At 46.0% G+C, this 13374-nt stretch overlaps 1 protein-coding gene across 1 annotated transcript in view; it reads right to left on the bottom strand.

The window, feature by feature from the left end:
• Col6a3 (collagen type VI alpha 3 chain) overlaps positions 1-13374 on the bottom strand; it is a 79234-nt gene that overhangs the window by 27889 nt on the left and 37971 nt on the right. The window contains exons 9-16 of the mRNA XM_034521242.2: positions 12516-13121; positions 8740-9354; positions 7010-7609; positions 6070-6407; positions 4836-4914; positions 2805-2950; positions 1259-1351; positions 603-656 (exon numbers count right to left, since the gene is read on the bottom strand). Of these exons, the coding sequence (XP_034377133.1) occupies positions 603-656; positions 1259-1351; positions 2805-2950; positions 4836-4914; positions 6070-6407; positions 7010-7609; positions 8740-9354; positions 12516-13121 (2531 nt within the window). The remainder of the gene's footprint in view (positions 1-602; positions 657-1258; positions 1352-2804; positions 2951-4835; positions 4915-6069; positions 6408-7009; positions 7610-8739; positions 9355-12515; positions 13122-13374) is intronic.

Here is a 13374-nt window from a genome sequence, read left to right as displayed (position 1 = left end):
TTCCCCTGACCATTACACTGTATCATCATGGTTTCCAGCTGTCCCATGGCAACAGGGTCAGCACTCACATCCTTATCTGGTCTGGACACCTGGAGACCTTCACTTACTCTCCCAGGAGCCCCTCCATCCCATATCCCAGTCTTTGTTCTATGGTCCCAGAGCCTTGTACTTACCAGAGTCTTGCTACATAATAGTTCAGCAGCTCATCATCCTCCTGCCTCAGCATCAAAAGCTGGGATTAGGAGTGCATACCACCATTGGTTTCTGCTCATATACTTAGTGGGCACTGAGCACACTATACTTGGCCGTCCCTGGTCTAACCTTCCTCCACTCTAAACAGAGCAAGTCTCCCCATGCACTCCACACACACACACACACACACACACACACACACACACACACACACGCTCATCACGTTCAAAGAACCTCACAGTTCTTAGCTCGGGAATGAAAGGAAAACGGTTCAGTAAGTTAAGAGAAAAATCTTCTCCTGATGAGAAAGCCCCTGGTCACCAGACAGGCTTCAAACTCTACCATTCAGTCCCCACATGGGAAGAACAAAAGCCAGTAAAAACTCAAGGGGCAGGGGAGCTTTTACTCACGGGTCCGCCTTCATCACCCGGGTAGCCTCGGTAGCCATCTTCCCCAGAGATACCCTGAAATAAAGCACATGAGTCCCCATGTCACCTGTGTTCTGCATAAAGTGTCTCAGCAGCGCCTTCGTTCAATGGAGCTGTGGTGACACGCAGCGTGGCAGTGGGCACTGCCCAGGGTTGAGCATCTTATTCTCTTTTCAGTGATGGTATCTCCATCGGGATAGCTCAGGCTTTTCATTTTCAAGAGAGCTTGTGGTTCTCTTTTCAGGTAACTGCTAAGGGTCTCACTGACCCACATCATGAGGCTGCCAGTGGGTATGCTTGGGTTTCCACATTGTTTTGTGAATGACAGGCCCATATGTCAAAGAGAAAATTGTCTCATCCAGTTGAAAAGAGGAACGTAGCAGGTGCTTGGGCCTTCTCCATCGCCAGCAAGACACTGAGGCTATCAATCGAAGAGCAGTACCATGGAGCCCAGAATTGGCAATATGCCCAGGGCCCTTCTGCCTCTCTCATATTCATCCATGATATTCGAGAAGTCACCCAGCCAAATAGTGTCAGAGCCTGAAGTCTAGCCTGTGGTGTGAAGTCTAGCCTATGGTGTGAAGTCTAGCCTGTGGTGTGAAGTCTAGCCTATGGTGTGAAGAGTACCATTGCCATACCTTTGGCCCAATGCTGCCAATGGGTCCTCTGTCTCCCCTCTCTCCAGAGCACTTGCATGGAACCCCACAGCATGCTTTCTCAGCAATATTGTCCTGCCAAGGAAAAAGTAAACAAATATCAAGAAGAGAAAACAGGAAACTACCAAGGTGCCGGTATTAGTCCCAATCTGCTACAGTGAGCCTAATGCCTAATGCCACTCCCTCAGAGGCTAGCTGCAGCTGAGGGCTCAGCTCTCCGCATAGGGTGGGAAGTCTTTGGTGAAAGAGAAAAGAAAATTCAACTTATACTATACTAGACTAGGCTCAGTTTCCAGAAGTTTCCAATACGGACATTCAAGGTTCGTCTTTTCAGTATAACCTCTGTGGTGGTTTGAATAGGTATGGCCCCTGTAGAATCATGGGTTTGGATGCTTGGCCTATGAGGTATGTCGCTATTAGGAGGAGTGACCTTGTTAGGGTAGGTGTGGCCTTGTTGAAGGAAGTGTGTCACCGTGGGGGTGGACTTTGTGGTCTCCTATGCTCAGTAACGCAGTCTCCTCCTTGCTCCCTGTGGACCAACATGTAGAACTCTCATCTCCTTCTCCAACCCCATGTCTGTCTGCCTGGATGCTGCCATGCTTCCCACCATGATGATAATGGACTGAACCTCTGAACCTGTCAGCCAGCCCTAATTAAATGTTTTCATTATAAGAGTTGCCTTGGTCACATGGTGTCTCTTCACAGCAATGAAACCCTAACTAAGACAACCTCCTCATGTCCAAACCTCAAATATAAAATCCAACCAACACATTGAAGCAAACTGAGGTTTAAAGAACATTCTACATTAGAAATCCACAGCCTGTCTTTCTCTGAGGCACAGTTGGGGTAGTGGAAACCAGGACTAGCCTGGGGGAGTCCCTGGAGAAGACATGGGTAGGCAGCATGTGGGGCCCTGGGCTCTGAGCCAGGATCGTCCCAATCTGGGTCACCAGCCACCGCTGCATCCTTGCCTTACCAAGCCCCTGACCTTAACGCATCCCAAACACACTGCCATTCACTGCACCCGCTCCTCTGTTCTTGGCTACAGCTGCTTCTACCCAATAAAAACATCCAGGTTTTTAAGACAGAAAGAGGAAGAAAGCACTCCCTCCCACTCCTACGGCCTTAGTCACTCTCTGGGAATCACTGGTTACACCCCCACCTACTCCCCATCCCAGAAGGCAGCTGCTCTCACTGAGAGAAGAGCCCAGAAAGAGGGGCAGGGAGACGACGTCTCCACTTTGAAGTGGTCTCCATCTCTCCTTCCCTGCATATCCTTGATGCCATCATGTAAAACAGGCAGATACCATATGCAAGACTCATGTAGCAATACAGGAAGACTTGAGGGAGCCCATGATACATACATATACCCTGCCCCCAGTCACCAGGCCACTAAGACATCTGGCTTTGCTGTCTTGAGATGCCAAAAATCTAAATCAGTGTATGTGTGGTGTGTGTGTGGTGTGTGTGTGTGTGTGTGTGTGTGTGTGTGTGTGTGTAAAACTCTTTGAAAGAGACAAAGACTCACAAGTTGCTCTGCCAGTTCATAGTCCAAGTCCAGCAAGTTGAGCCTCAGAGGCCTGTCATACATGAAGCCCCGTCCGAACTCCAGCTGCATCAGCCGCTCCAGGTTAGCCACACGTTCGAGACCCACCAGGATCAGGGCATGAGCACCTGAGAGAAAGGAACCATGTAATACACCTCACCTAGGCATTGGGGAGCTGGATTTCATTTTTTCCTAACTCTGGTTTTACTCCGTTAGGTGATTGGGGGCGGGGCTTGTTGTCATTCAGCTAGAGTTATTCATTTTGTGAGGGGAATGAGGGGAATACAAGTGCCTTGTGCATACGGGGCAGACAGAGGACAATGTTCAGGAACTAGTTTCTCCTTCTACCCTTGAAAACCGAACTCAGGTTAACAGGCTAGGTGGTGGTTGCCTTTCCCCACTGAGCCATCTCTCTGGCCCATGTTGTTCACTTTCTAGTGGTCCTGGGGGGATCAAACCACCAAAGTGGGAACGTGGGAACACAAAGTATGCATGCTATGCATGCTTTCTACAACTGAGATGTTTTCCTAGCTCCTGGGTTGTTTTATATTATATTTACATTATATATATATATAATTTTATATATATATATATATATATATATATATATATATATATATAAATTTTCATATATATATATGAAAATTTCACAGTTAAATTTTTGCTGTAATCCACATGTGTTTAATGAAACCAATTTGCTTCTTAGGATATTTGGGATACTGAACTCTTCTGAGTAACTGAAGTGACATTTGTGACCTGTCACCTCTGACCCTGCAGACTGGGAGTATGCCATGGGAAGAACTGAAGTATTATCGCAACTAAAGTCAGGCCACAGCAGTGTCCTCTCCACTGTGTGGGGAGGGATGAGCTAATGAATAGAATGTGCTTAGGTGGGTCTGGAGAGATGGCTCAAACGGTTAAGAGTGTGTGCTACTCTGGAGGAGGACCTGGGTTCAGTTCCAAGCATCCACAATGGGTAGCTCACAACGGTCTGTATCTCCAGTTCCGGGAGATCCAGTGCCATCCTCAGCCTCTGAGAACATCTGAAAACACTTGGTAAACACACACACACACACTCACACACATGCGAACGTGCGCTCAATATATAAAGATAGATAGATAGATAGATAGATAGATAGATAGATAGATAGATAAGCAGATTGATAAATAAGTCTTATTTAAAGATAATGTGCTTGGATAGTTCTGCTTCCTAAACTTCTAAGCAGTGGTTCTCAACCTTCCTAATGCTGCAACTCTTTAATATGGTCCTTCGTGTTGCTGTGACCCCCCCCCCCAATCATCAAGTTATTTTTGTTCCTACCTCATAACTCTAACCTTGCTGTTATTAAACATGATGTAAAAATCCGACACGCAGAGTATCTGATATGACAGGGTTTTTAGAGTCCCCAGGGGGGTCGTGACCCACGGGTTGAGAACCAAGGATCTAGAGCCTTTGCATTGGCAACTGTCTGATAGTCAGCACTGGGATGCTCCAAAGCTCATCCAACCAAGCGAGGCTACTCATGTAGCCATTGGCAAGCCTGCCTGAAAAGTCTGCTTGTGTGGTTTATTTTATATTAATCTTGTGTATATTAAGTTAAGCGATTAATACTGGTTGTATTATATTAATCTAGTGGTCTGAATACTAAGCTGTGATCATTGCAAACTGATGGTGTAATGACTTTCTGCTCAGCTCATCCCTAGTGTATGTGATGGCCTTGAATGAACTAACATTTGAACTCTTGCAAAAGCCTCACGCAGTGTGGGTGCCCCACCCGCCGTCAATGTGTCTGAAGCTGACCCAGCACTAAAGCTGTTCCTGGCTCAGAAGTACCTTCAGGACCCTTATGTTATAGCCAACAAGCAGGGAAGAGATGGCCAAGATGGCAGGACAAGAGCCTCGGAAGGTCCACACCCCAGAACTCCACTGACAGATCTCTCAGTAACTTGGCCAGTCTGTCTTGGGCAGTGGGGAGGGGCTTACTTTTCACACGGAGGAAGCCTGGAACCTACCTGCTTCCCGGAGTTCCTCAGATGCTCTGTATAAGTCAGCCAAGTCTCCATCGGCTCCATCCGTGAAGTGAATGACTACCTGTAAGCAACGAGGAGTCAAGGCTCACCCATACTGCCAGGGAGCATCATAGGGAGTCAGAAGGGAATTGAGTGGTCATGGTGAGTTCAAATTCCTCCTCTACAGTGGAGGAGACTGGAGGCCAAGGGCAATGTGGAACATAAAGGAATGTGCATCCACGTTTGATTGGTATTTTAAAACTACATGCGACAATGACAATAAAAGTAGTCTGTCGTATTCTCGTCCTTATGAGATACAGTTTCTAGAAATTGTGTGTCTGCATGTGTGAGTGCACATGTGCACATACAAACATGGGCCCTAGGGTGACATGTGTTTTCTCAAAAACTGGTTGAAATTCTGACTTCCAGTACCTTAGATGACTGCACTTGCAGGCAGGACCTTAGAGAAGCATCCGAGATGTGTAAGCTCTGAGTGGTCCCTAATCTAGTCCAATGGGTGACCTCCTAGGAGATGACCAAGCCACAAGCAGCCAAAGGGATGATCCTGTGAGGACCCAAGGAGAAGGCTGCCATTTACAAGTTAAGCAGCAGAGATTCAGAGCAAAGCAGCCCTGCCCAGGTCTTACTAAATGTTGGCCTCCCAGCCTCCAGCACTGGGAGAAATCCTTGTGGTTTAAGGCACCATGCCTGTGGTATTTTGTTTGGCAGCCTTAGTTAAAAAAAAAATACAGAGTGCACATAATATAACTCTGTGTGTGTGTGTGTGTGTGTGTGTGTGTGTGTGTGTGTGTGTGTGCGCGCGCGCGTATTGTGGTGAATGTGTGTTTTATATATGTGCAGTGTGGTGTGTGCATGTATGTGTATGTACATTTTGGTGAGTGTGTATGTGTTATGTACAGTGTAGTGTGATATATGTATGTGTGTGTGTCTGTTATGTGTTTGTGCTATGTGATGAGTATGTATGTTACGTGTGTGGGGGTATGGAGATGTGTGTAGTGTGTGTTTGTGTTTTGTTGGTGTGGATGAGGCTAAGGGAAGCTAATAAGAGGAAGAAGACACAGAATTATGGCCAGTCCTTAAGAAAGCAACTCTCCTCGAAGGCAGGTGCTAACCACCCTGTCCCACCACTGTGATGCACGCTAATCACTCAGGACAGACTTACAGAAGTCAAAGGAGCCCAGAGCACTACACAGGGCTTTGGCCCTGGCCTGCTTACCTTCACAGTGTCAGGGGACGACTGTCTGAATTTGTTCTGGTACAACTTCAGCGTGTCAGCCGTGAGGATGTAGGGGTGCTGGCTGCGCATGTTTCGAAACCTCTCGAACAGCTCTGGCTGATACTCGGCAAAGTCAAAGGCCTCCACTGGCCCAGAGGGCGTGTTGGCCACCACAGACACCCGCACAGTGGGCAGCTGGTTGCCGCTGCAGCTGATCCTTTGTATCTGACTGATTCTATTCAAGATGATATCCACCTTGGACTCAAGGCCCTTCTGACTCACAAACACATTCTGATCCCGGGATCCATCAAAACCCAGAATGACTTCCAGATTACATGCTGGTGAAGAGAGAGGCAGATACAGAGCAAAATGAGATCTTCCACACATGAGCCCAGAGAAGCAACCAGATCTGACTCCCTCTTACAGCCAGGAACCAAAACTGTGGGCTATTTGAACATATGTTTGCTCTTTGTGTGGTTTAATTATTTAGGAAGAATAGTATACCTTTGGTATTTACCCAAGTTGGTGTTTAAAATTGAAAGTACTTCAGAACACAAATGCCCCAAGCCAGGCAACCGATCCAATAAACATATTGAGAGGCTTATCTATAATCCCAGCACCAGCCTACTCAGGAATTTCATGAATTCCAGGTCTGTCTAAGCTCCAAAATAGGCTATGTCTCCAAAAAAAAAAAAAATATATATGCGTTTAAAGATAAGTGAGTCTAAACTATCTGGGGAATCAAACAGTGGGAGAAAAAAGTAAAGCTTATAAGACTTTGACTCTTTTCCTGGGAGAACCTTCTAGAACAGTGTGTAGGTGAGCACCGAGGACATGGATAAATGTCCAAAGCAACCATGAGCCTGAGGAACGCAAAGGACGGCACTAAGGCCACTCTCAGCATCAGCGGGAAGAGTGAAACTGTGCACACGACGGTTACCTTTTGAAACATCGGTCACACCAGGACAGAGGGTCTCATGCATCGCGTCATGCAGGGTCTCAAGTACCGTCTCACTCAGCTCAGACAATTCCTGCACGCTGCCCACCCGGAAGGCTGTGGCGCTGTTAGAGGCTATCTTCCCCACTTCCTCCGAGTCGATGTTCCTCACGCCAACAGCAAACACCTTGACACCTTTCTGGGTGAGAGCCAGGCTCACGTCCTGAGCATCCTCCACTGACTTTCCTCCTGTGATCACGAAGGCAATCTGAGGGACCCGCTCATCCAGGCGGCTACCAGCATCAGGTACGAAGTGATTCCGCATCAAGTGCTCAATGCCCACCCTGGTGTTGGCATGCCTTCCTCCTTTGTAGACAACTTTGTTGATGGCATCGATAATCTGCCCTTTGGTAGAAAAGTCCCTCAGGAAGAATTCATCTGTGGGGTCTGAGTTGTACTGGACCAGCCCCACTCTGATGGAATCACCGTCTTCATAGACAGTGTCCACAATTTCAGATGCAAAGCGGAGCACTTCTTGGAAACTGTCCCTCCTAAAATTGATGGAACCATCCAGCAGGAACACAATGTCAGCCTTCTTCTTCTCTACAAGTGAATCACAGGGAAGATGAGGAGAACCCAGGCCTCCAAAAAACTATGAACGCACACAATGCAAATCAAAGAAACTAACGTTTCCACTACACTTCTTCATGAAGAGCCTTCTCTCTATACCATGCCCCTCTAGCTCCATCAGATAATACACTAAAAACTGAAAGAAAAGATGACAAGTCACCTAAATAAAGAGAAAAGGAAGCATAAGAACTCATCAATCAAGCCCCAGTTGCCTGGCAACAGGGACTAGTGCTGTGGGTTTAATAGGGACATGAAGTCAGCATTCTATGATCACAGGTGTTTCAGAAAATGTCACTGATCCTTACTTTTTTTTTGCTCAAAAAGTTAAAGATACTCATCCTCTGGCAGGGATGAGGAAAGGTGATTTAGGGGCAGAGCAAGGAAGGACTGGAGGAGACTTAATATAACATGGGAGATGCCCTGGATTGTACCATGTGGAGGCCACTTTCCAGTTCTAGTCAACTAATCAAGACTAGACCAAAGTGGGAGTTTGGGGATGGTGTGAGGGATGCAGGATATGCCCAGCTCTGAAGCGCCCATTAAAGAACAAACAGGGGCTGTGAATCCTTCAGAAATACCAGCTCTGTTTGAGTGCATGAGTGTCTGAATGAGTGTCACCCAGAGGAGGAGCAGGGAAAGGGGAAAAAAGAAAGCCTGCAGGGACTGGATTAGAGTCTCATAGGTGAAAATTTGAAAGATGGAGAGGCTGCTGTAAGTAGGGCAATCCTGGTGACCTTATCAGTCCAAAGAATTGAACACAATACACAACTCACCACGAGGGGTGCCCTGACTCCAAAGCTATGTCCAGTGGGGCACAGACTGACTGACTCTAGCCAATGAATGTGATACCCGGAGACAGCTACTTCAAGCTTTTCAGTGGTCCAACAGTTAACCTCAGGAAAACTGAAGGATTGGTAACCATACACTTTGGGGGGACATGTTTGCCTCTACAATTTCAAATAAACTATATCCCCCTATATTTGATTTCTAATATCTGCAGATACAACCCCTAGAGGAAAAAAAATATTTCAAAGAAAGGAGTTACTGTTTAATTTAAAACAGTTGACACCACATTCAATAACCATGCATCAAATGGCTCTTACCTGGCCTAGAAGGAGAAGGAAAATCTACCCCAGGAGGCTGAGGAGTAGCCCCAGAAGGTCCAAAGGAAAGCATGACCCTCTCTTCTATGTTGGGCAGCTCTCTGAATTCCCGAACTGTGAAGACCAGTCTGGGGTCATTGGTGATGGTTTGCAAGTCTGTCCTATCGATGTTTCGGTCTCCTATTCCTAAACTCACAATTCCTGACGAGCTTATGATTTGGGCATGCCTGGACACATCGTCCTGAGACTTCCCACCCAGGAATAAGACCAGGTGTTGAGGGACTCCATCTTCTATCCGGCTCCCAGCAGACTTCACAAAGAGGTTTCTTGCCACAAACTCCAGAGCTCTGCCCGTATTTAGGGGAGACCCTCCTTTAAACCTCAGACGCCGTATGGCTTCAAGTACATTGTTCTGTGATTTGTAGGTCTTCAGATAGAACTCAGGGAAGACATCATTGCTGAACTGCACGACCCCAATCCTCACTTTACTGGGGCCAATGTTGAGTCTGCGAACGATCCTGCTGACAAAGTCTCGAATATGAGCGATGCCATCGGGCTTGACGGCATCAGAGCTGTCAATCAGAAAGACGATGTCAGCCGCATCACTTTCAACCACTGAGGACAAAAGAAAAAAATGGAGTTTAGTTCCTGAGCAGCCCTTTCTCTGACTTTTCCACTATATCAGCTTCTGGAACTTGTGTTTGTGGCACCCGTGGTGACCCAACAGTGAAGTGATATTCCAACACATGTGTTGGGCTTTTGCAAGTTAGTCATTCAGGGTTGGGTTTTCTAGGTTGGTGGTGCTTAGTAACCTACCTGATGGTCTGAGTTCAACACTCAGATCCCAGAAAAGGAGAGAAACCACTCTTACAAGTTGTTCACACACACACACACACACACACACACACACACACACACGCACGTGCACATGCACACACACACACGCACACACACACATTTTAAACAAAAAAATGTATTCTAAATACAGCTAATAACTACTTCAAACATTTTAAGTCATCCAAAACATTCTCTAAGATAACTCTTTGTGTGTGTGTGTGTGTGTGTGTGTGTGTGTGTGTGTGTGTGTGTGTGTTGTGTGTGTGCTAGCGCACACGCTTTTGGCCTTGTGGCCTGGGTTGCTACTAATTTAAAACCTCTGGAGAGTGTTGAGAAACTAATCCTATGTTACCATAGCCACAGGATTATGAATGATGAGTGACCACAGAGACTGGGATTGCTGGGGTCAGCAACTTCATCAAAGGAAAAGAGAGAGACAACTGAAGTCAACTACCTTCATTTGGCTGCAGTGTCCTGCACTAAGATGAACCCCATGTGGTTCCCCAGCATTTGTCACCTTCATCCGTGGGGAAAAGAGTTCCCACAATGCAATGCTGTGTGCCAAGAGTCACATTAACTGTCCCCAGATACTAGCTTTCTTATATTCCTTGAGTTTTGTTAAACTGTATTTTGGTGAATCCATAGCATTTATTTTTTTGCCTTTTTACTATTCTTTTCTCTTTTTTTTCTACATGGTTTTTAGCTGTGGAACTCTCAAAACTGTGAATTTTTACTTTGTTCTGAGTATTTTTTTTTAATTTCACAAAATTACCTGCAGTCTGTTGCATTAGGTCTATAAGAAACAAAAGTAATTTCATGTCTTGTGCCTACATTAGCTCATTAAGAGTATGCAAATATTCTAAAATAGAAATGAATCCAAAATCTGAAGCCATTCTGGTCCCTAGTATTTTGAATTAAAGATATTCAACTTGTATAAAAGTAACCAGAATATCTTGGGAGAGACAATCCACATTTTCTTGTTGGAGTTCCAAATGCCTCTGGGAACAGCCTTTAACTAAATTAATAGGTTGCCTTCATAAATTTTGACCTGTTATTTGGCTCAATCCCTAGCTTTCAGAGTGCAATACTACAAAGCGAAGTGTTGAGCTGATTATAAAATGAAATGAAGCCATCACTAAGAAAGAGGAAGACTGGGGAGCTGAGCTAGGTCACAACCTTGGGGTCTCCTGCTAAGCCCACTCCACCCCAGGACTTCAGTATCAGGCAGACTCTGACTATGAAGGGGTAACATAAAGATAAGAACACTCTACCAACTATGTCTATATACAAAAAGGAGAGCGTTGTCTAAAACCCCAAGGATGGTCCACAGGCCCTATTCTGGTGAGTAGGATTGACAGCTACACATTTCCAGTTTTTTCCAAGGCCTTCTTCCTTCTAGACAAGACTGATAGCAATGGCCATGTGCAGTGTTATCTCAAACTTCTGTGAAGCCCCAAATCCTGGCCAAGGAACCCCTGCTTTGAGCCTTTCACAGTAATCTCTATCACAAGTTCAGACCCTGTATCCCCTTCAGCTACATCCCCCGTCTTCCTGCACCACACTGACAGAAAAAAGCCACCTTATTAACAGTGCATCCTGGTGTTCTTAGGCTGGTAGGAAAGACTTCATGAAAGCAAAGAAGGACCTTGCATTTTTAATTCTTTTATGTGCTGGTTGGTTTTTAACATAAACTAGAACCACTCTAGAAAGAGGGAAGGCTGGGCTGTGAGCAAGTCTGTGAGCATTTTCTCAGTTAATGATCAATGGGAGAAGGCTTAGCCCACTGTGGGTGGTTCTACACCTAGGCAATTTGTCCTGGGAAATATAAGCTGAGCAAGCCATGGCGAGCAAGTCAGCAAGCAGCATTCCTCCATAGTACTTGTCTCTGCTCCTGCTTGAGCTCCTACCGTGACTTCTTTCGATGATCAACTGTGGTCAGGACATATAAGCCAAATCAAAATAATCCTTTCTCTCCAAGGTGTTTTTGATCATGGTGTTTAGCACAGCAAAAGGAAGCAAACTAAGACACCTTACTATGGGGGTCATTGAGCCTGGTGTATTTATTTTATATAAAAATACTGCAGGAGATGCACATTTTCTGTCCCATTTTTCTGTCACTGAACACTTGGGTTGGTTCCTTTACTCACTGTTACACCAAGTGCTGAAGTACATTGATCTGGAGTCCTTCAAATAAGCACCCAGAAGTGGTTTATTTAGATTGTATGAAGACTTCTTTCTAGTTTTTTGAGAAACCTCCATAAATGCCTCCACAGCGGTCAAACCAGTTTACACTCCCACCAGGCACACATGAGGGCACCATTTTATCCATATTCTCACCAGCATTTGTTGTTATTCTTTTTTTTTAAAATGGCCATTATGGCTAGTGTAAGAATCTCAATAAAATGTGGTTCACACACACAATGGGATTCTTTTTCGGCCATGAGGAACAAAGTGACACTGTTTTCAGGAAAGTGGATGCACCTAGAGACAATGTTAAATGAGACACACTAGTCTCAGAAGGACTAATTTCTCTCATTTGCGGTTTCTAGATATTATAAAGATACATAAAACCATAGAGGTATATATGACACAAAAAATAGAAGTTAAATTGTCTAGGACAGTGCTTCTCAACCTAAAGATGATGACTCCTTTGAGGGGTGAACGACTCTTTCTCAGGGGTTGCCTGAGACGATCAGAAAATACAGATATTGACATTATTATTCATAACATAAGCAAAATTACAGGTATGAAGTAGTAAAGAAAATAATTGTACGGTTGGGGGAATCACTGTATTAAAGGGTTCCTGCATTAGGAAGGTTGAGAACCACCTATATAGGAGAGCAAAGAAGAGGAAGAAAAGAGAGAGTAGCTAATATGGTGTGTGTGGGGGGGGGGGGCGGGGATGCTCAGCCTACAAGCCCCGCCTCCACGGGGTTTACCTGAAGGGGGATATCGAGTACTGGCCAGGATCTGCTGGATCTGCTGCGAGGTTAGAGTGGTGATGGGCGTCAGCAGTTTCTGTTCCAGTCTGGGCAGCTCCCTGAAGGTGCTCACGGAGAACACGTACTCAGGACTCAGGGAGATCTTCACCAGCTCCTCTTGGTCTGTGTGCCTGGCTATGGTGAGAGGGGCCACGCCGAACTGCTTGAGTTCCACGGCTGAGTCGTCCACCTCATCGGCAGACTTCCCAGAAGAAATGAGGACTAGGAACTGCGGAACGCCCTCCTCTATTCGGCTCCCCAGCGGCCTCTGGAAGATGTTCTTCAGCACATACTCCAGAGCATTTCCGATGTAGACCTGCCTCCCACCCTTGGGCCGCAGCCTGCGTACAGCGTTCTGTACTTCATCCTTGCTGAAGTGGGCGTTTAAAGGAAACTCCATCTTGGAGTCCTCACTGAACTGGATGACGGCTACCCTGGTGGTGTCAAAGCCTATGTCCAGGTACTCGACCAGCCTCTCAATCAGGGTACGGATGTGCTGAAACTCGGGCCCAGCGTTTTGGGATCCATCGATGAGAAAGACGACGTCTTTCTTGCTGCCAACACCTGTAAAGCAGATGTGACCATGGCCTTCAGCTTCAAGGGCACTAGACTGCAATCACCCTTAAGCCACTTCCTAGTCTGTCATCAAATCTAGTACCAGGCACTACAGGGAAAATAGCAAGCCACGGAGCAAGTCCTGTGTATTTCCACATCTGAATGTCAGATGAAAGAGGAACCAGCACGAGGCATGGAAAGGTGAGTCTGAGGGAGGCAGAAACCAAAGAGTTGTGTCCACTTCAGGAAGAGGAATGATGTT

Source organism: Arvicanthis niloticus, chromosome 17 (genome assembly GCF_011762505.2).
Source record: "Arvicanthis niloticus isolate mArvNil1 chromosome 17, mArvNil1.pat.X, whole genome shotgun sequence".
NCBI lineage: Eukaryota > Metazoa > Chordata > Mammalia > Rodentia > Muridae > Arvicanthis > Arvicanthis niloticus.
The sequence above is the reverse complement of the archived record's forward strand: the minus strand, read 5'-3'. Positions and strand labels throughout refer to the sequence as shown.